The sequence below is a fragment of the Panulirus ornatus genome, chromosome 56 (genome assembly GCF_036320965.1).
Source record: "Panulirus ornatus isolate Po-2019 chromosome 56, ASM3632096v1, whole genome shotgun sequence".
Classification (NCBI taxonomy): Eukaryota; Metazoa; Arthropoda; class Malacostraca; order Decapoda; family Palinuridae; genus Panulirus; species Panulirus ornatus.
The window spans coordinates 8,254,880-8,279,089 of NC_092279.1; the positions used below are offsets into that span (position 1 = coordinate 8,254,880).

At 41.3% G+C, this 24,210-nt stretch overlaps 1 protein-coding gene across 1 annotated transcript in view; it reads right to left on the minus strand.

Annotated features, from left to right (window-relative positions):
* The window catches only part of LOC139765858 (uncharacterized), a 378,458-nt gene that overhangs the window by 62,726 nt on the left and 291,522 nt on the right, over positions 1-24,210 (minus strand). The window contains exons 18-21 of the mRNA XM_071693716.1: positions 19,693-19,887; positions 19,278-19,449; positions 16,782-16,953; positions 16,364-16,517 (exon numbers count right to left, since the gene is read on the minus strand). Of these exons, the coding sequence (XP_071549817.1) occupies positions 16,364-16,517; positions 16,782-16,953; positions 19,278-19,449; positions 19,693-19,887 (693 nt within the window). The remainder of the gene's footprint in view (positions 1-16,363; positions 16,518-16,781; positions 16,954-19,277; positions 19,450-19,692; positions 19,888-24,210) is intronic.

The window sequence follows — 24,210 nt, forward strand, 5'->3', positions numbered from 1 at the left end:
AGCTTCTGCAGTTTCTCACATGAATCAGCCACCAGCTCTGTATCATCAGCGAACAACAACTGACTCACTTCCCAAGCTCTCTCATCCACAACAGACTTCATTCTTGCCCCTCTTTCCAAAACTCTTGCATTCACCTTCCTAACAACCACACCCATAAACAAATTAAACAACCATGGAGACATCACACACCCCTGCCGCAAACCTACATTCACTGAGAACCAATCACTTTCCTCTCTTCCTACACGTACACATACCTTACATCCTCGATAAAAACTTTTCACTGCTTCTAACAACTTGCCACCCACACAATATATTCTTAATACCTTCCACAGAGCATCTCTATCAAGTCTATCATATGCCTTCTCCAGATCCATAAATGCTACATACAAATCCATTTGCTTTTCTAAGTATTTCTCACATACATTCTTCAAAGCAAACACCTGATCCACACATCCTCTACCACTTCTGAAACCACACTGCTCTTCCCCAATCTGATGCTCTGTACATGCCTTCACCCTCTCAATCAATACCCTCCCATATAATATACCAGGAATACTCAACAAACTTATACCTCTGTAATTTGAGCACTCACTCTTATCCCCTTTGCCTTTGTACAATGGCATTATGCACGCATTCCGCCAATCCTCAGGCACCTCACCATGAGTCATACATACATTAAATAACCTTACCAACCAGTCAATGATACAGTCACCCCCTTTTTTAATAAATTCCACTGCGATACCATCCAAACCTGCTGCCTTGCCGGCTTTCATCTTCCGCAAAGCTTTTACTACCTCTTCTCTGTTTACCAAATCATTTTCCCTAACCCTCTCACTTTGCACACCACCTCGACCAAAACACCCTATACCTGCCACTCTATCATCAAACACATTCAACAAACCTTCAAAATACTCACTCCATCTCCTTCTCACATCACCACTACTTGTTATCACCTCCCCATTTGTGCCCTTCACTGAAGTTCCCATTTGCTCCCTTGTCTTACGCACTTTATTTACCTCCTTCCAGAACATCTTTTTATTCTCCCTAAAATTTAATGATACTCTCATTTGCCCTCTTTTTCACCTCTTGCACCTTTCTCTTGACCTCCTGTCTCTTTCTTTTATAAATCTCCCACTCAATTGCATTTTTTCCCTGCAAAAATCATCCAAATGCCTCTCTCTTCTCTTTAACTAATAATCTTACTTCTTCATCCCACCACTCACTACCCTTTCTAATCAACGCACCTCCCACTCTTCTCATGCCACAAGCATATATATATATATATATATATATATATATATATATATATATATATATATATATATATATATATATATATATATATATTTTTTTTTTTTTATTTCTATTTTGCTTTGTCGGTCTCCCGCGTTTGCGAGGTAGCGCAAGGAAACAGACGAAAGAAATGGCCCAACCCACCCCCATACACAATGTATACACACACACACGTCCACACACGCAAATATACATACCTATACATCTCAATGTACACATATATATACATACACAGACACATACATATATACCCATGCACACAATACACACTGTCTGCCCCCATTCACTCCCATCACCACCTCGCCGCACATGGAATATCATCCCCCTCCCCCCTCATGTGTGCGAGGTAGCAATAGGAAAAGACAACAAAGGCCCCATTCGTTCACACTCAGTCTCTAGCTGCCATGCAATAATGCCCGAAACCACAGCTCCCTTTCCACATCCAGGCCCCACACAACTTTCCATGGTTTACCGCAGACGCTTCACATGCCCTGATTTAATCCACTGACAGCACGTCAACCCCGGCATACCACATCGATCAAATTCACTATTCCTTGCCCTCCTTTCACCCTCCTGCATGTTCAGGCCCCGATCACTCAAAATCTTTTTCACTCCATCTTTCCACCTCCAATTTGGTCTCCCACTTCTCCTCGTTCCCTCCACCTCTGACACATATATCCTCTTGGTCAATCTTTCCTCACTCATTCTCTCCATGTGCCCAAACCATTTCAAAACACCCTCTTCTGCTCTCTCAACCACGCTCTTTTTATTTCCACACATCTCTCTTACCCTTATATTACTTACTCGATCAAACCACCTCACACCACACATTGTCCTCAAACATCTCATTTCCAGCACATCCACCCTCCTACGCACAACTCTATCCATAGCCCACGCCTCACAAACATACAACATTGTTGGAACCACTATTCCTTCAAACACACCCATTTTTGCTTTCCGAGATAATGTTCTCGATTTCCACACATTCTTCAAGGCTCCCATGGTTTTCACCCCCTCCCCTACCCTATGATTCACTTTCGCTTCCATGGTTCTATCCGCTGCCAGATCCACTCCCATATATCTAAAACACTTTACTTCCTCCAGTTTTTCTCTATTCAAACTTACCTCCCAATTGACTTGACCCTCAACCCTACTGTACCTAATAACCTTGCTCTTATTCGCATTTACTCTTAACTTTCTTCTTTCACACACTTTACCAAACTCAGTCACCAGCTTCTGCAGTTTCTCACATGAATCAGCCACCACCGCTGTATCATCAGCGAACAACAACTGACTCACTTCCCAAGCTCTCTCATCCACAACAGACTTCCTACTTGCCCCTCTTTCCACAACTCTTGCATTCACCTCCCTAACAACCCCAACCATAAACAAATTAAACAACCATGGAGACATCACACACCCCTGCCGCATACCTATATATATATATAAATAAATAAATAAAATATATAAATATACAGGAGGAGGAATATAAAGTGCGTAAGACAAGAGAACGAGTGGGAGCATCAGTGAAGGGGGCTAATGGGGAGGTGATAACAAGGAGTGATGTGAGAAGGAGATGGAGTGAGTATTTTGAAGGCTTGTTGAATGTGTTAGATGATAGAGTTGCAGATATAGGGTGTTTTGGACGAGGTGGTGTGCAAAATGAGAGGGTTAGGTAGAATGATTTGGTAAACAGAGAAGAGGTAGTAAAAGCTTTGTGGAAGATGAAAGCTGGCAATGAAGCGGGTTTGGATGGTATTGCAGTGAAATTTATCAAAAAAGGGGTGACTGTGTTGTTTACTGGTTGCTAAGGATATCTAATGTATGTATGACTCATGGTGAGGTGCCTGAGGATTGGCGGGAATGCATGCATAGTGCCAGTGTACAAAGGCAAAGAGGATAAAGGTGAGTGCTCAAATTACAGAGGTATAAGTTTGTTGAGTATTCCTGGGAAATTATATGGGAGGGCATTGATTGAAAGGGTGAAGGCATGTACAGAGCATCAGATTGGGGAAGAGCAGTGTGGTTTCAGAAGTGGTAGAGGTGTGGATCAGGTGTTTGCTTTCAAGGATGTATGTGAAAAATACTTAGAAATGCAAATGGATTTCTACGTAGCATTTATGGATCTGGAGAAGGCATATGATAAGAGGTGATAGAGATGCTCTGTGGAAGGTATTAAGAATATATGGTGTGGGAGGCAAGTTGCTAGAAGCAGTGAAATGTTTTTATCGAGGATGTAAGGCATGTGTGCGAGTGTGAAGAGAGGAAAGTGATTGGTTCTAAGTGAATGTCGGTCTGCAGCAGGGGTGCATGATGTTTCCTTGGTTGTTTAATCTGTTTATGGATGGGGTTGTTAGGGAGGTGAATGCAAGAGTTTTGGAGAGAGGGGCAAGTATGCAGTCTGTTGTGGATGAGAGAGCTTGGGAAGTGAGCCAGTTGCTGTTCGCTGATGAAACAGCGCTGGTGGCTGATTCGGGTGAGAAACTGCAGAAGCTGGTGATTGAATTTGGTAAGTGTGTGAAAGAAGAAAGCTGAGAGTAAATGTGAATAAGAGCAAGGTTATTAGGTACAGTAGGGTTGAGAACCAATTCAATCAGGAGGTAAGTTTGAATGGAGAAAAACTGGAGGAAGTGGAAGTGAATCATAGGGTGGGGGAGGGGGGCAAAAGTTCTGGGAGCGTAGAAAAATGTGTGGAAGTCGAGAACGTTATCTTGGAAAGCATAAATGGCTATGTTTGAAGGAATAGTGGTTCCAACAATGTTATATGGTTGCGAGGCATGAGCTATAGATAGAGTTGTGTGGAGAAGGGTAGATGTGCTGGAAATGAGATATTTGAGGACAATATGTGGTGTGAGGTGATTTGATCGAGTAAGTAATGAAAGGGTAAGAGAGATGTGTGGTAATAAAAAGAGTGTGGTTGAGGGAGCAGAAGAGGGTGTTTAGAAATGGTTTGGTCACATGGAGAGAATGAGTGAGGAAAATTTGAAAAGAGGATATATGTGTCAGAGGTGGAGGGAACGAGGAAAAGTGGGAGACCAAACTGGATGTGGAAAGATGGAGTGAAAAAGATTTTGAGCAATCAGGGCCTGAACATGCAGGAGGGTGAAAGGCGTGCAAGGAATAGAGTGAATTGGAATGATGTGGTATACCGGGGTCAACGTGCTGTCAAAGGATTGAACCAGGGCATGTGAAGTGTCTGGGGTAAACCATGGAAAGTTTTGCGGGGCCTGGATGTGGAAAAGGAGCTGTGGTTTCGGTGCATTATTACATGACAGCTAGAGACTGAGTGTGAACGAATATGGCCTTTGTTATCTTTCCTAGCGCTACCTCGCACACATGAGGGGGGGAGGGGGTTGGTTATTCCATGTGTGGCAAGGTGGCGATGGTAATGAATAAAGGCAGACAGTATGAATTATGTACATGTGTATATATGTATATGTCTGTGTGTGTATATATACGTATACATTGAGATGTGTAGGTATGTATATTTGCGTGGGGACGCGTATGTATATATACGTGTATGTGGGTGGGTTGGGCCATTCTTTCGTCTGTTTCCTTGCGCTACCTCGCTAATGCGGGAGACAGCGACAAAGCTAAATAAAATAAATATAAATATATATATCATGTGGAAGGTATTAAGAATAAATGGTGTGGGAGGCAAGTTGTTAGAAGCAGTGAAAAGTTTTTATCGAGGATGTAAGGCATGTGTACGTGTAGGAAGAGAGGAAAGTGATTGGTTCTCAGTGAATGTAGGTATGCGGCAGGGGTGTGTGATGTCTCCATGGTTGTTTAATTTGTTTATGGATGGGGCTGTTAGGGAGGTGAATGCAAGAGTTTTGGAGAGAGGGGCAAGTATGAAGTCTGTTGGGGATGAGAGAGCTTGGGAAGTGAGTCAGTTGATGCTGATGATACAGTGCTGGTGGCTGATTCATGTGAGAAACTGCAAAAGCTGGTGACTGAGTTTGGTAAAGTGTGTGAAAGAAGAAAGTTAAGAGTAAATGTGAATAAGAGCAAAGTAATTAGGTACAGTAGGGTTGAGGGTCAAGTCAATTGGGAGATAAGTTTGAATGGAGAAAAACTGGAGGAAGTAAAGTGTTTTAGATATCTGGGAGTGGATCTGGCAGAGGATGGAACCATGGAAGCAGAAGTGAATCATAGGGTGGGGGAGGGGGCGAAAATTTTGGGAGCCTTGAAGAATGTGTGGAAGTCGAGAACATTATCTCGGAAAGCAAAAATGGGTATGTTTGAAGGAATAGTGGTTCCAACAATGTTGCATGGTTGCGAGGCGTGGGCTATGGATAGAGTTGTGCGCAGGAGGATGGATGTGCTGGAAATGAGATGTTTGAGGACAATGTGTGGTGTGAAGTGGTTTGATCGAGTAAGTAACGTAAGGGTAAGAGAGATGTGTGGAAATAAAAAGAGCATGGTTGAGAGAGCAGAAGAGGGTGTTTTGAAATGGTTTGGGCACATGGAGAGAATGAGTGAGGAAAGATTGATCAAGAGGATATATGTGTCAGAGGTGGAGGGAACGAGAAGTGGGAGACCAAATTGGAGGTGGAAAGATGGAGTGAAAAAGATTTTGTGTGATCGGGGCCTGAACATGCAGGAGGGTGAAAGGAGGGCAAGGAATAGAGTGAATTGGATCGATGTGGTATACCGGGGTTGACGTGCTGTCAGTGGATTGAGTCAGGGCATATGAAGCGTCTGGTGTAAACCATGGAAAGCTGTGTAGGTATGTATATTTGCGTGTGCGGACGTATGTATATACATGTGTATAGGGGTGGGTTGGGCCATTTCTTTCGTCTGTTTCCTTGCGCTACCTCGCAAACGCAGGAGACAGAAAAAAAAATATATATATATATATATATATATATATATATATATATATATATATCCTACAAAGCATTCCACTCAACTCTTTCATACACTTTCTCCACATCCATAAAAACTGCACACAACCTCTTACCTTTCACTAAAAGTTTTCCACAGTCATCTTTACAACAAAAGTCCAATCCACACATCCCCTGCCTTTCCTAAAACCCCTTACTCTTCACTTATTCTGCATTCAGTCACTTCCATCACTCTGTCAATCAATATTCTTGCATACACTATTTCTGGTGTACTTAACAGATCTATTCTCCTATAATTATTACATTCAGCCTTCACACCTTTTCCCTGAATAAAGTAACAATAATGATTTTCATCCAATCCTCAGACACAACCTTCTGTTTCCAGACCAAATTACATTTAAGATGAATCCACTCTATCACACTTTCTCCTCCATACTTCAGTATTTGAGCCATTATCCCATCCACTCCAGGTGCCTTTCCTAACTTCAGCCTCATTATTGCCCCTCTTACCTCCCTCTTTGCTATAGGCCCCTGCACTTGTATCCTCTTCCTTCCTCCTCCATACCCATGCATGTAACAACTGCTGCCTTCTCTCCTCCATACCCATGCCTTTAACAACTGTTGCCTCCCTTTTTCTTACACTCATCAGTTCTTTAAAATACTCTTTCAATCGTCCTCTCACTTCCTCCCTTTGATTCAGCAATTCCCCTTCCTTACTTCTCACATCAACATTCCCACTCTTACATCTACCCCTTTCCTTTTTACCCCCTTACAATATAGTTTTTTATTATCCCAAAACTTTTCACTTAACGTTATTCCAAAATCTTCAATTACTCTTTCTTTGCTTTTCCCTATCATCTTAACATTCTGCATACACATTTTGTATTGTTCCCTCTTCCTTTCCTGAACTTCCACTGGTATATTCCTATTGAGCAATCTACCATATGCCCTTTTCTTCTTTTCCATAACATTTCTAATCACTTGTCCACCATGCTTTACTCTTTTCATTCCTGTATCTCACTACCTTGTATCCAACTACTGATTCCACAACCTTTACTGGTATTTCTCTAAACATTTAAAACACCTCATTCACACATAACTGCATTCCTATATTCACTGCACTTTCATCTAAAATTTCAGTTACCTTCCTTTCTTACTCCTCCCTGTATTTTTCCAGATTCATCTTCTCGCTTGCCAAAACTTTTACCTCTCCATTCTTTCTCACACCATACCTCCACTTCTCCTTGATCCTCATCCACACAAGAACCACAAAATGGCCAGAGTCTCTAAAGAATCCTCTCACAACTCTAGCATCCAGCACAGCCATTCTCAATCTTTCATCCACAGCCACATGGTCAATCAAAGCCTTTTGCTCTTCTCTTCCGTCATTTCTCATCAAAGTATATACATGGATCATCTTGTGCTGAAAAAATGTGTTTGCAAGGAATGATCCCCTCTCAGCACAAATATCCACAAGATAGCTTCAATTCTCATTTACTCGAGGCACTCCCATTTACCAACTACCTCAACTCCAGGCACTCTCATTTACCAACTATCTCACAAAAATCCATCACATCCCACTTTCGCATTCATATCACCCAATACAACCACATTTCTCTCACTCTCAAATTCCTCAACAAAAGCTTCATTTCATCCTTACCTTGTACAGTCTTCATATTCACAGATGAATACACACATACTCGTGCATATTTCATAATCCCAATCTTTCCTTTCACCGACACTATACTTGATCCATTCTATCCATGCTCAGTAACACCCTCCTATGCTCTTGGTGATAGCAGAATTGCACATCCTTCTTTTCCTCTTCCCTGATAATTTTCACTCATTCCTGTCCATACCATCACCTCCTTCCATGCCAACCCATGACTTGCATTCATCATTTCCACTTTCATCCCCACACACCCTGCCTGAGGATATGTATTTCCCTAATCCCTAGAACATCCACACTACAACTTTTAAACCTTTCCACAATCTCCCTCCTTTTACTCTCACCAGGTCATCCCATTCACATTCAGTGCCATCACCATCAATAACTCGTTCCTTTTAACCCTCAGCGTAACCAGTAGGCTCCAGAGCCGCTTTTTAGCCTTTGTGTTTCACCCCTTGCCAGGTATGTTACCACATCAAAAATTAAGGTACCAAATGATGAAGGTGGAAGAGGGGTGTCAAACATCTGATTTCCTTCGATTGAAACATTCTTCGGGAAAGTTAAGGAAGACATCACTTTCTCACAATGCTCCTCTAGCATAAGTTCCAGGTCAACCAAACTCATAACTCACCATTTCCAACAGCGGACCTTGCCAGTCACCTATTTCTGCTTACCAGCACTACACACAAGGACCATCCAGAATACACTAAACTAACTGTTTTCTGACCACATGCCCATCTTGATAACACTCCATCTAGTCCATCCACCCTAAACATCCACAGAAAGACTTCAGCAAACTTCAGGAATGCAGACTGGTCAGCTTTCATATAATACATTGAAATAAGCTCCAAAACTTTAGTATATGTGATTTCCCTCCCTAATTTTCATCAACATTTAAAACTATGACAACAAAAAGCACATATCACAAAGACAGAAAAAGAAATGTTAACCAAACTCCCCTATGCAAGTTACAAAACTGGTAAATCAAAAACATATATATCTAGGTCCCCTGATAAACTGACAATGTATATGCAAAACAACGTATGTTAGAGCAACTTACTCAGGGACACTCTGTATCCCATACATAACTAATCATCACTGAATAAGGAATTCCTCAAACCTGTCTTTGATAGCAGCCTGTTTAAGCCTAGAACTAGCTGTATCCCTTATGATACTCTGATTCTTTTTATATACTTTTGGATATAGGACCAAGATAACAGTTTCTGATCCTCTTATCTCTCTGCCTTTCATAACACTGTGTTACCTGGTGCCTTATGGAAACATCTGGTATCATCTACATATTCATCCCTGGTGCCTTATGGAAACACCTGGTATCATCTACATATTCATCCCCCAGTACTTGAGGAATGTTACACTCAGCCATATTACTGATGATTAATTCATTTTTCCATTAAATTTTCTTCAATATATGTCAATTTTATGTATTTATTTATTTTGCTTTGTCGCTGTCTCCCGCGTTAGCGAGGTAGCGAAAGGAAACAGACGAACGAATGGCCCAACCCGCCCACATACACATGTCCACACACACACAATATACATACCTATACATCTCAATGTACACATATATATACACACACAGACATATACATATATACACATGTACATAATTCATACTGTCTGCCTTTATTTGTTCCCATCGCCACCTCGCCACACATGAAATAACAACCCCCTCCCCCCTCATGTGTGCGAGGTAGCGCTAGGAAAAACACCAAAGGCCCCATTCGTTACACTCAGTCTCTAGCTGTCATGTAATAATGCACCGAAACCACAGCTCCCTTTCCACATCCAGGCCCCACACACTTTGCATGGTTTACCCCAGGTGCTTCACATGCCCTGCTTCAATCCATTGACAGCATGTCGACCCCGGTATACCACATCGTTCCAATTCACTATTCCTTGCACGCCTTTCACCCTCCTGCATGTTCAGGTCCCGATCACTCAAAATCTTTTTCACTCCATCTTTCCACCTCCAATTTGGTTTCCCACTTCTCCTCATTCCCTCCACCTCTGACACATATATCCTCTTGGTCAATCTTTCCTCACTCATTCTCTCCATGTGCCCAAACCATTCCAAAACACCCTCTTCTGCTCTCTCAACCACACTCTTTATATTTCCACACATCTCTCTCACCCTTACATTACACCTTTCCATGGTTTACCCCAGACACTTCACATGCCCTGGTTCAATCCATTGTCAGCACGTTGACCCCGGTATACGACATCGTTCCAATTCACACTATTCCTTGCACACCTTTCACCCTCCTGCATGTTCAGGCCCCGATCACTCAGAATCCTTTTCATTCCATCTTTCCACCTCCACTTTGGTCTCCCACTTCTCGTTCCCTCCACCTCTGACACATATATCCTCTTGGTCAATCTTTCCTCACTCATTCTCTCCATGAGACCAAATCATTTCAAAACACCCTCTTCTGCTCTCTCAACCACACTCTTTTTATTACCACACATCTCTCTTACCCTTTCATTACTTACTTGATCAAACTACCTCACACCACATATTGTCCTCAAACATCTCATTTCCAGCACATCCACCCTCCTGCGCACAACTCTATCCATAGCCCACGCCTCGCAACCATACAACATTGCTGGAACCACTATTCCTTCAAACATACCCATTTTTGCTTTCCGAGATAATGTTCTCGACTTCCACACATTCTTCAAGGCTCCCATGATTTTCGCCCCCTCCCCCACCCTATGATTCACTTCCGCTCCCATGGTTCCATCCGCTGCCAGATCCACTCCCATATATCTAAAACACTTCACTTCCTCCAGCTTTTGTCCATTCAAACTTACCTCCCAATTGACTTGACCCTCAACCCTACTGTACCTAATAACCTTGCTCTTATTCACATTTACTCTCAACTTTCTTCTTTCACACACTTTACCAAACTCAGTCACCAGCTTCTGCAGTTTCTTACATGAATCAGCCACCAGCACTGTATCATCAGCGAACAACAACTGACTCACTTCCCAAGCTCTCTCATCCACAACAGACTGCATACTTGCCCCTCTTTCAAAAACTCTTGCATTCACCTCCCTAACAACCCCATCCATAAACAAATCAAACAACCATGGAGACATCACACACCCCTGCCGCAAACCTACATTCACTGAGAACCAATCACTTTCCTCTCTTCCTACACGTACACATGCCTTACATCCTCGATAAAAACTTTTCACTGCTTCTAACAACTTGCCTCCCACACCATATATTCTTAATACCTTCCACAGAGCATCTCTATCAATTCTATCATATGCCTTCTCCAGATCCATAAATGCTACATACAAATCCATTTGCTTTTCTAAGTATTTCTCACATACATTCTTCAAAGCAAACACCTGATCCACACATCCTCTACCACTTCTGAAACCACACTGCTCTTCCCCAATCTGATGCTCTGTACATGCCTTCACCCTCTCAATCAATATCCTCCCATATAATTTACCAGGAATACTCAACAAACTTATACCTCTGTAATTTGAGCACTCACTCTTATCCTCTTTGCCTTTGTACAATGGCACTATGCACGCATTCCGCCGATCCTCAGGCACCTCACCATGAGTCATACATACATTAAATAACCTTACCAACCAGTCAACAATACAGTCACCCCCTTTTTTAATAAATTCCACTGCAATACCATCCAAACCTGCTGCCTTGCCGGCTTTCATCTTCCGCAAAGCTTTTACTACCTCTTCTCTGTTTACCAAATCATTTTCCCTAACCCTCTCACTTTGCACACCACCTCGACCAAAACACCCTATATCTGCCACTCTATCATCAAACACATTCAACAAACCTTCAAAATACTCACTCCATCTCCTTCTCACATCACCACTACTTGTTATCACCTCCCCATTTGCGCCCCTCACTGAAGTTCCCATTTGCTCCCTTGTCTTACGCACTTTATTTACCTCCTTCCAGAACATCTTTTTATTCTCCCTAAAATTTAATGATACTCTCTCACCCCAACTCTCATTTGCCCTTTTTTTCACCTCTTGCACCTTTCTCTTGACCTCCTGTCTCTTTCTTTTATACATCTCCCACTCAATTTCATTTTTTCCCTGCAAAAATCGTCCAAATGCCTCTCTCTTCTCTTTCACTAATACTCTTACTTCTTCATCCCACCACTCACTACCCTTTCTAATCAACCCACCTCCCACTCTTCTCATGCCACAAGCATCTTTTGCGCAATCCATCACTGATTCCCTAAATACATCCCATTCCTCCCCCACTCCCCTTACTTCCATTGTTCTCACCTTTTTCCATTCTGTACTCAGTCTCTCCTGGTACTTCCTCACACAAGTCTCCTTCCCAAGCTCACTTACTCTCACCACCCTCTTCACCCCAACATTCACTCTTCTTTTCTGAAAACCCATACAAATCTTCACCTTAGCCTCCACAAGATAATGATCAGACATCCCTCCAGTTGCACCTCTCAGCACATTAACATCGAAAAGTCTCTCTTTCGCGCGCCTGTCAATTAACACGTAATCCAATAACGCTCTCTGGCCATCTCTCCTACTTACATAAGTATACTTATGTATATCTCGCTTTTTAAACCAGGTATTCCCAATCATCAGTCCTTTTTCAGCACATAAATCTACAAGCTCTTCACCATTTCCATTTACAACACTGAACACCCCATGTATACCAATTATTCCCTCAACTGCCACTACTCACCTTTGCATTCAAATCACCCATCACTATAACCCGGTCTCGTGCATCAAAACCACTAACACACTCATTCAGCTGCTCCCAAAACACTTGCCTCTCATGATCTTTCTTCTCATGCCCAGGTGCATATGCACCAATAATCACCCATATCTCTCCATCAACTTTCAGTTTTACCCATATTAATCGAGAATTTACTTTCTTACATTCTATCACATACTCCCACAACTCCTGTTTCAGGAGTATTGCTACTCCTTCCCTTGCTCTTGTCTTCTCACTAACCCCTGACTTTACTCCCAAGACATTCCCAAACCACTCTTCCCCTTTACCCTTGAGCTTCGTTTCACTCAGAGCCAAAACATCCAGGTTCCTTTCCTCAAACATACTACCTATCTCTCCTTTTTTCACATCTTGGTTACATCCACACACATTTAGGCACCCCAATCTGAGCCTTCGAGGAGGATGAGCACTCCCCGCGTGACTCCTTCTTCTGTTTCCCATTTTAGAAAGTTAAAAAAAAATACAAGGAGGGGAGGATTTCTGGCCCCCCGCTCCTATCCCCTCTAGTCGCTTTCTACGACACGCGAGGAATGCGTGGGAAGTATTCTTTCACCCCTATCCCCAGGGATAATATATATATATATATATATATATATATATATAAGAGCAAGGTTATTAGGTACAGTAGGGTTGAGGGTCAAGTCAATTGGGAGGTGAGTTTGAATGGAGAAAAACTGGAGGAAGTGAAGTGTTTTAGATATCTGGGAGTGGATCTGTCAGCGGATGGAACCATGGAAGCGGAAGTGGATCATAGGGTGGGGGTGGGGGCGAAAATTTTGGGAGCCTTGAAAAATGTGTGGAAGTCGAGAACATTATCCCGGAAAGCAAAAATGGGTATGTTTGAAGGAATAGTAGTTCCAACAATGTTGTATGGTTGCGAGGCGTGGGCTATGGATAGAGTTGTGCGCAGGAGGATGGATGTGCTGGAAATGAGATGTTTGAGGACAATGTGTGGTGTGAGGTGGTTTGATCGAGTAAGTAACGTAAGGGTGAGAGAGATGTGTGGAAATAAAAAGAGCGTGGTTGAGAGAGCAGAAGAGGGTGTTTTGAAATGGTTTGGGCACATGGAGAGAATGAGTGAGGAAAGATTGACCAAGAGGATATATGTGTCGGAGGTGGAGGGAACGAGGAGAAGAGGGAGACCAAATTGGAGGTGGAAAGATGGAGTGAAGAGGATTTTGTGTGATCGGGGCCTGAACATGCAGGAGGGTGAAAGGAGGGCAAGGAATAGAGTGAATTGGAGCGATGTGGTATACAGGGGTTGACGTGCTGTCAGTGGATTGAATCAAGGCATGTGAAGCGTCCGGGGTAAACCATGGAAAGCTGTGTAGGTATGTATATTTGCGTGTGTGGACGTATGTACATGTGTATGGGGGGGGTTGGGCCATTTCTTTCGTCTGTTTCCTTGCGCTACCTCGCAAACGCGGGAGACAGCGACAAAGTATAAAAAAAAAAAAAAAAAAAAAAAAAAATATATACACACATACACACACACATACATACGCACATATACACACACACACATACATATATATATGCATATGAAAAATGTAAGAAACAATTTAGAAAACTGAAACTTCTAGCTTGAAATGCAATGAAAAAATGGATGTCACATAATGGTTCAACCTCTGGCTATGGAAAAGGAAATGTATAATTTATTTACACAAACGTCAATAGTAGTTCTCATCAATTTGACCACTGTATCAATAAGCTTCAATATCTAAGCTACATTTTTTCCAATTTCACTATTTTCTTGTCAAAGCACCATGTATGAAAACTATCACTCCAGTAACACAACTATAAACATTTACTTCCCCTTTAAATAAGTTCTGGGGAAGTCTGTCTCGATACACTGCGGGACACTCTACCACCTGGCGAGGTTTGTGTTGCAATGGTTCTTGATTCATGAATCATACATACATTAAATAACTTTACCAACCAGTCAACAATACAGTCACCTCCTTTTTTAATAAATTCCACTGCAGTGCCATCCAGACCTACTGCTTTGCTGGCTTTCATCTTCCGTAAAGCTTTTACTACCTCTTCTCTATTTACCAAATCATTTTCCCTAACCCTCTCACTTTGCACACCACCTCAACCAAGACACCCCACATCTGCCACTCTATCATCAAACACATTCAACAAACCTTCAAAATACTCACTCCATCTCCTTCTCACATCACCACTACTTGTTATCACCTCCCCATTAGCCCCCTTCACTGAAGTTCCCATTTGCTCCCTTGTCTTATGCACTTTATTTACCTCCTTCCAAAACATCTTTTTATTCTCCCTGAAATTTAATGATACTCTCTCACCCCAACTCTCATTTGCCCTCTTTTTCACCTCTTGCACCTTTCTCTTGACCTCCTGCCTCTTTCTTTTATACCTCTCCCACTCATTTGCATTTTTTCCCTGCAAAAATTGTTCAAATGCCTCTCTCTTCTCTTTCACTAATAATCTTACTTCTTCATTCCACCACTCACTACCTTTTCTAATCAACGCACCTCCCACGCTTCTCATGCCACAAGCATCTTTTGCGCAAGCCATCACTGCTTCCCTAAATACATCCCATTCCTCCCCCACTCCCCTTACCTCCTTTGTTCTCACCTTTTTCCATTCTGTACTCAGTCTCTCCTGGTACTTCCTCATACAAGTCTCCTTCCCAAGCTCACTTACTCTCACCACTCTCTTCACCCCAACATTCTCTCTTCTTTTCTGAAAACCCCCACAAATCTTCACCTTTGCTTCCACAAGATAATGATCAGACATCCCTCCAGTTGCACCTCTCAGCACATTAACATCCAAAAGTCTCTCTTTCGTGTGTCTATCAATTAACACGTAATCCAACAACGCTCTCTGGCCATCTCTCCTACTTACATACGTATACTTATGTATATCTCGCTTTTTAAACCAGGTATTCCCAATCACCAGTCCTTTTTCAGCACATAAATCTACAAGCTCTTCACCATTTTTATTTACAACACTGAACACTCCATGTGTACCAATTATTCCCTCAACTGACACATTACTCACCTTTGCATTCAAATCACCCATCACTATAACCCGGTCTTGTGCATCAAAACCTCTAACACACTCATTCAGCTGCTCCCAAAACACTTGCCTCTCATGATCTTTCTTCTCATGCCCAGGTGCATATGCACCAATAATCACCCATCTCTCTCCATCAACTTTCAGTTTTACCCATATCAATCTAGAATTTACTTTCTTACACTCTATCACATACTCCCACAACTCCTGATTCAGGAGTAGTGCTACTCCTTCCCTTGCTCTTGTCCTCTCACTAATCCCTGACTTTACTCCCAAGACATTCCCAAACCACTCTTCCCCTTTACCCTTTAGCTTCGTTTCACTTAGAGCCAAAACATCCAGATTCCTTTCCTCAAACATACTACCTATCTCTCCTTTTTTCTCATCTTGGTTACATCTACACACATTTAGACACCCCAGTCTGTGCCTTCGAGGAGGATGAGCACTCCTCGCGTGACTGCTTCTGTTTCCCCTTTTAGAAAGTTAAAATACAAGGAGGGGAGGGTTTCTGGCCCCCCGCTCCCATCCCCTTTAGTCGCCTTCTACGACACATGAGGAATACGTGGGAAGTATTCTTAATCCCCTATCCCCAGGGATAGGGGATTTTATGTACGGGATTAAAATCTCATGACTTACTTATTTTTCCTTCTCACAGGCATTAAATGCATCAGAAATAGTCTCTCTCCATAAAAAAGGGATCAAAAGAGAAAGGAAAGGGAGACAGCCTACCTGTGGACATATTTTAGTTCTGCTAAGTATGCAAGGCCTCGTGCAATGTCCAAAGCCATTGAAGTGAGTCTCTTGTTACTCACTTCATCATCGTCATTCCGATTCTTTTCATTCACCAAATTTCTTCTAGCAAGAAGGTAAGTTTTAAGATCACCTATAAAGAAATGCAAAGGCTTCAGAGTAACTATACATTATGTACAGTAAAATGCAAAGAAAGATCTTACACAGCATGGATTTTCTAAATTTACAGAAAGTGAAAAGTTTTGCCTTCATAATCTAATTTCAAATCCATCTCACCAAAACTTTAACTTCCATATCAAATACTAGAAAAATAGCTTAAAAGGCCTCTGATGCCAGATAATATATCATTCTTATAAATCTTTGTATTCAAAGCAAAAGTGTAGTGAGTAATTCTTACCGTACAACATAAATTCCATTACTGTGTAGATTGGCTCAGTTTTTGTGCAAACTCCTAAAAGTCGCACAATATTTTCATGATCAAAGTTCTTCATCATTTCAGCTTCAGAAAGAAAATCCAACTTTTCCGATATGGTAGAACCTACTTTTAGTGTCTTCACTGCTACTGCAACCTGTGATAGAGAAGAAAAAAATTACAATAAGAAGCTATATAACATACTACAAACACCAGCATCCTGAAAAAATAATACAACAAAAATTTCCCTTCTCTCAATTACGTCTTCAACTACCGTACAAGGAACCCTTGAAATATGCCATTTTTAAAATAACACACCATATTTCAATCTACGAGGGCTTAAGTTCTGAAAACAGCAATCATAAATGGCGGCAAGGTGGTGTGGAGCTTCCAGCACTATGCAAGAAACGTGCATACACAAGGCACAGATAAAGTTTATAGTAATGGAGTGCTACAGTATTTTTCCATCAACAGCAGCATCCCTCAACATTCTGTCCGGTCTCCTACAATTTTTCTCCTTTTCATCAATCATTTCCTTTCTTTTGTAAGTAACCAAATGCACTCATATGCTGATGACTCAATGTTACTTTCCTCCACATCCTTCAACTCTGCTCCTTCTCTGACTTGAACTGCATCTCATCTCAACACAACTTCCTCAATAACCTCACACATGACGGGATATCTCAGCTGGCCAGACAAAATCTGGTTAAGTCTAATGCTTCGAAGACCCAATTTCTATCCATCTGTCTATCAAAAATTCCTCACAACTTTCCTCACTACTATGACTGTCCTATAGTTCCACCTCTTGACTCAATGAACATACTTGGTAATACTATAACATCCACTCTTCCATGGAAACACTTCATTAGAGAAATAAATAAGTCTGCCTCTGAGTAATAAGGCATCCTATTTAGATGTCAAAATTTCTTCAACTCACCGTTTCTGCTCTCTCAACCACAATTTTTTCATATCCACACATCTCTCTTACCCTTTCATTACTTACTTCACCAAACCACCTCACGCCACATATTGTCCTCAAACATTTCACTTCAAAAACATCCACCCTTCTCTACACAACCTTATCTATAGCCCATGCCTCACACCCATATAATACTGTTGGAACTTCTACTCCTTCAAACATACCCATTTTTGCTCTCCAAGATAACATTCTCTCCTTCCACACATTTTTCATTGTTCCCAGAACCTTCGCTCCCTCCCCCACCCTGGGACTCACTTCCGTTTTCATGGTTCCATTCACTGCTAAGTCCACTCCTAAATATCTGAAACACTTCACTTCCTCCAATTTTCCTCCATTCAAACTTACATCCCAATGAACTTGTCCTTCAACCCTACTGAACCTAATAAACTTGCTTTTACTCACCTTTACTATCAACTTTCTCCTTTCACATACTTTTCCAAACTTAGTCAACAAATTCTGCAATTTCACACTCGAATCAGCCATCAGAGCTGCATCATCGGTGAACAACAAATGACTCACTTACCAGGCCCTCTCATACCCAACAGACTGTATACTCACCCCTTTCCAAAACTTTTGCATTTACCTCCCTAACCACCCCATCCATAAACAAATTAAACAACCATGGGGACATCACACACCCCAGTAGAAGACATACATTCACAGGGAACCAATCACTCTCCTCTCTTCCTTCTCTCAGACTTACCTTACATCCTTGGTAAAAACTTTTCACTGCTTCCAGCAACTTACCTCCCATACCATATACTCTTAAGACTTACGTAAAGAATTTCTATCAACCTTATCATATGCCTTCTCCAGATCCATAAATGCTACATACAAATCCATCTGTTTTTCTAAGTATTTCTCCTATTCTTCAAAGCAAACACCTGATCCACACATCCTTTACCACTTCAGAAACCACACTGCTCATCTCCAATCTGATGCTCTGTACATGCCTTCAACCTCTCAATCAATAACCTCCCAGATAATTTCCCAGGAATACTCAACAGATTTATGCATCTGTAGTTTGAACACTCACCTTTATCCCCTTTGCCTTTGTACAATGGCATTATGCATGCATTCCGCCAATCCTCAGGCACTTCACCATGATCCATACATACACTAAATATCCTTACCAACCCACTTCCTCAATAAACTTTACAGCAATACCATCCATACTCACTGCCTTGCTGGATTTCATCTTCCGCAAAGCTTAACCAAACTATTCTCCCTGATCCTCTCACTTCGCACACCACCCCGACCAAAACACCCTATATCCGCCACTCTATCATCAAACACATTCAACAAACTTTCAAAATACTCACTCCATCTCCTTCTCGCTTCATCACCACCTATTATCACTTCCCCATTTGCCCCCTTCACCGAAGTTCCCATTTGTTCTCTTGTCTTACACACAATATTTACCTCATTCAATAACCTTTTTAATCTCCCTAAAGTTTAATGATGCTCTCACACCCCAATACAATGCATCTAAATTCACTTACCCAACCCTGAGAATCAAAGAGGCATTCTCCTCCATACACTGTTCCAAAAGCTCCTTCACCAAGCTTGCGATTGATGACAACTTTATCTCTTGGGATCTCCCAACCATCAAAGATCTCAAACAAAGGGCGTCCACTCCAAAATTCTTGTATCTGCTCCAGTTTCTTTTCATATCTATAAGAGGATAAAGTCATGTTTTAAGAAAATCAGAGCTCTTTTGTTTTCATTTCAAAATTCTGTACTAATTTCAAATATAAAGTCCTACTTTTCCCACACAACTGGATACTTTTTACTCCTTGTCAAACAGTTAAGCAAAGTTTAATGATACACATCTATATCAACAACAAGAATAAATACTAAATGGCTGTTTCAATATGTACATTAATGTTGTGGCAAAATTAAAAACCATAAACTAACCTTCTCTTAAAGATGAACAAGCAGATAAGAAGCAACAGTGTCAGGCCCCCAAAGCATATTGTACACATGACAATTAAGGCATTTGCACAGGTAAGATTCAGGAAACTTCTGAAGCCTTCTATTGCACATTTATTGCTGCCATCATCAGGTTTCCTACCAGATGGCCATTTAAGTTGACCTTCAATTATTTTCAACCTAAAATAAAACATCTGAATATTAGTAAATAATACCTTCTCCAATCAAGGTCAATTAAGCCTATGCAGATCATTTTCTTCATGCTTTGTTTAGTATACCATTCATATATGCATTTTCTTCATACTTTGTTGAGTATACCATTCATATATGCTACAGATGGGAAAAAAATAGAAGCCAAAAAAATTAACTGAAAAATGTTGATTTAGCTACAGTAATAAAACCCGTTACATTATGTACGCTTCAGTTAAGCCATTCACAATTAAGTCTCTTCAACTTTTCATGATTTTGAGGTACAACAATAAATGCTGATCAATGGGGCTGGGACAAATTCCCCTAATCCTTTTGTAACTCATTCCTCGCCATCTGGCATGGAGTGGCCAGTAAATACACAAAGGAATTCAAACAGCAACAGACAAAAGGGTCCAAACAAGGGTGTTTGTGATAGTGGAAGAAAATAGAAACTCATGGATTAGTTTGGTAAGAGTAGAAAGACATACACATGTTTCAAGGAAAGCCTGTAAATTTTTCATACTTACTACTTACTTCCTGCCCAAGGAGTCCCTTCTATACTGCTCCTACAGGAAGATGGCTATATCCACTAGTCAGGACCACAGGTCAAAAAGTGCAGTAATGTTGCACGTGTGCACCTATGTGCACAGAGTTGAGCAACTGAATATCATCCTTCTCACTCCACTCCTAAATCACTCTTTTCAAATCTGGTATTCTTAATCACCTGTTCTTTTTCAGCACATAACTTGACAACTTGTTCACCAACTCTATTTACATCACTGAATTTCCATGCCTCAAGGTTATATTCTCAACTTCCACAGAACCCTCAATCATTCAAATCACTCATCAGTACTACCTGATCTCTCACATGAACACAAATGACACACATTAAGTCAGCTCCTTCCAAAACTCTTGCCTTTTTTTGTTTGACTTTCTTTGTTTGCCCAAGGAGTCCCTTCTATACTGCTCCTACAGGAAGATGGCTATATCCACTAGTCAGGACCACAGGTCAAAAAGTGCAGTAATGTTGCACGTGTGCACCTATGTGCACAGAGTTGAGCAACTGAATATCATCCTTCTCACTCCACTCCTAAATCACTCTTTTCAAATCTGGTATTCTTAATCACCTGTTCTTTTTCAGCACATAACTTGACAACTTGTTCACCAACTCTATTTACATCACTGAATTTCCATGCCTTGAGGTTATATTCTCAACTTCCACAGAACCCACATTCATTCAAATCACTCATCAGTACTACCTGATCTCTCACATAAACACAAATGACACACATTAAGTCAGCTCCTTCCAAAACTCTTGCCTTTTTTTGTTTGACTTTCTTGACTGGGTGCATATAGTCAACCACCTCATGTAACCCACTTTCATTTTTTACCCACATCACTCAGGGACTCCCTTCCTTCCACTCTATCACACATTTCCATAACTCCTCCTTCAGTAGAGGTGCTTCCTGTTCCTTAGCTCTTGCCTAGGCGGCACTAACCCCTGCCTTTACTCCTAAAACATTCCCAAACCACTCTTTCCCCATCTCATTGAATTTCACTCAAGGTTAAAATATCCAGGTTTCCTTCCACAAAATATGACCTATCTCTCCCTTCTCATCTTGATTATATCCAAACACATTCAGACACTCTGGTCAGAGCCTTAGAAAAGGATGATCACTCCCTGCTTGGTGCTTCTGTTCCAACTTTTGAAAACGAAAGACAAGAAGAGGAGGGTTTCCATCCAACCAGACTATACCCTCTTATTTGCTTATCACAACATGCAGGAAATATATGAGAAGTATTCTTTCTCCCAAAGTGCGGATCTGTCATGTCCTACATTACTTTGATACAGTAATGATAAAAATGAATAAGTAAAGAGAAAACCTAGAAAACTTTAAAAAGTATGATAAAACCATATGCTTTTATATGAACTTAACTGTGAACAATATTGACCTAAAACTTCTGTAATAATATAATTTAAACAAAAAGCAAATTTGCTGGAACATCTAAGTAGGAGCATTAGGTAGAAACATTAGGAAGAAGTAATACATAGGAACATTAGGTGGGAGCATTAGGTATTAGTAGTCAGTAGGAACATTAGGTAGGAGTCTCTACAAACACTGCGCTAGACTTGCCCTCTGCCTGTGGCTTGTTAAGGGTGAGGCATTACAGGCTGACATTTGGCACTAGACCTCATTAGTTATGGAGACTCTATTGCCATGGCAACCCCCTTCAGGGAGTTCCAGAATGGAACAGGCATCAGAGATAAAAATACATATATATCATTATTTCCCATGTGGAAAAGGATATAAATAACATAAATTCATACTAAATTCTAAAATCAACTGTAAGAAATATAAGTGGATGAATAATGAGAATAATAAAAGAAATAAGAAAACAAATTTTCAGGGGGCTTTCCAAATCACTGCAACACTAGAAAATGCACTACAAGACATCACTGAACCTCTGAGTTAAAGACCATATATACATATATAATGATATATACATATACAATCCCCTGGGGATAGGGGAGAAAAAATACTTCCCACGCATTCCTCACATGTCGTAGAAGGCAACTAAAGGGGACGGGAGTGGGGGCTAGAAACTCTCCCCTCCTTGTATTTTAACTTTCTAAAAGGGGAAACAGGAGTCACGCGGGGAGTGCTCATCCTCCTCAAAGGCTCAGATCGGGGTGTCTAAATGTGTGTGGATGTAACCAAGATGAGAAAAAAGAGGAGATAGGTAGTATGTTTGAGGAAAGGAACCTGGATGTTTTGGCTCTGAGTGAAATGAAGCTAAAGGGTAAAGGGAAAGAGTGGTTTGGGAATGTCTTGGGAGTAAAGTCAGGGGTTAGTGAGAGGACATGAGAAAGGGCAGGAGTAGCTCTACTCCTGAAACAGGAGTGGTGGGAGTATGTGATAGAGTGTAAGAAAGTAAACTCTAGATTGATATGGGTAGAACTGAAAGTTGATGGAGAGAGATGGGTGATTATTGGTGCATATGCACCTGGGCATGAGAAGAAACATCATGAGAGGCAAGTGTTTTGGGAGCAGCTGAATGAGTGTGTTAGTGGTTTTGATGCACGAGACCGGGTTATAGTGATGGGTGATTTGAATGCAAAGGTGAGTAATGTGGCAGTTGAGGGAATAATTGGTATACATGAGGTTTTCAGTGTTGTAAATGGAAATGGTGAAAAGGTTGTAGATTTATGTGCTGAAAAAGGACTGGTAATTGGGAATACCTGGTTTAAAAAGGGAGATATACATAAGAATACGTATGTAAGTAGGAGAGATGGCCAGAGAGCGTTACTGGATTACGTGTTAATTGAAAGGCGCGTGAAAGAGAGACTTTTGGATGTTAATGTGCTGAGAGGTGCAACTGGAGGGATGTCTGATCATTATCTTGTGAAGGTGAAGATTTGTAGAGGTTTTCAGAAAAGAAGAGAGAATGTTGGTGTGAAGAGAGTGGTGAGAGTAAGTGAGCTTGGGAAGGAGACTTGTGTGAGGAAGTACCAGGAGAGACTGAGTACAGAATGGAAAAAGGTGAGAACAAAGGAGGTAAGGGGAGAGGGGGAGGAATGGGATGTATTTACGGAAGCAATGATGGCTTGTGCAAAAGATGCTTGTGGCATGAGAAGCGTGGGAGGTGGGTAGATTAGAAAGGGTAGTGAGTGGTGGGATGAAGAAGTAAGATTATTAGTGAACAAGAAGAGAGAGGCATTTGGACGATTTTTGCAGGGAAATAATGCAAATGAGTGGGAGGTGTATAAAAGGAAGAGGCAGGAGGTCAAGAGAAAGGTGCAAGAGGTGAAAATGAGGGCAAATGAGAGTTGGGGTGAGAGAGTATCATTAAATTTTAGGGAGAATAAAAAGATGTTTTGGAAGGAGGGAAATAAAGTGCATAAGACATGGGAACAAATGGGAACTTCAGTGAAAGGGGCTAATGGGGAGGTGATAACAAGTAGTGGTGATGTGAGGAGATGGAGTGAGTATTTTGAAGGTTTGTTGAATGTGTTTGATGATAGAGTGGCAGATATAGGGTGTTTTGGTCGAGGTGATGTGCAAAGTGAGAGGGTTAAGGAAAATGATTTGGTAAACAGAGAAGAGGTAGTAAAAGCTTTGCGGAAGATGAAAGCCAGCAAGGCAGCGGGTTTGGATGGTATTGCAGTGGAATTTATTAAAAAAGGGGGTGACTGTATTGTTGACTGGTTGGTAAGGTTATTTAATGTAAGTATGAATCATGGTGAGGTGCCTGAGGATTGGCGGAATGCTTGCATAGTGCCATTGTACAAAGGCAAAGGGGATAAGAGTGAGT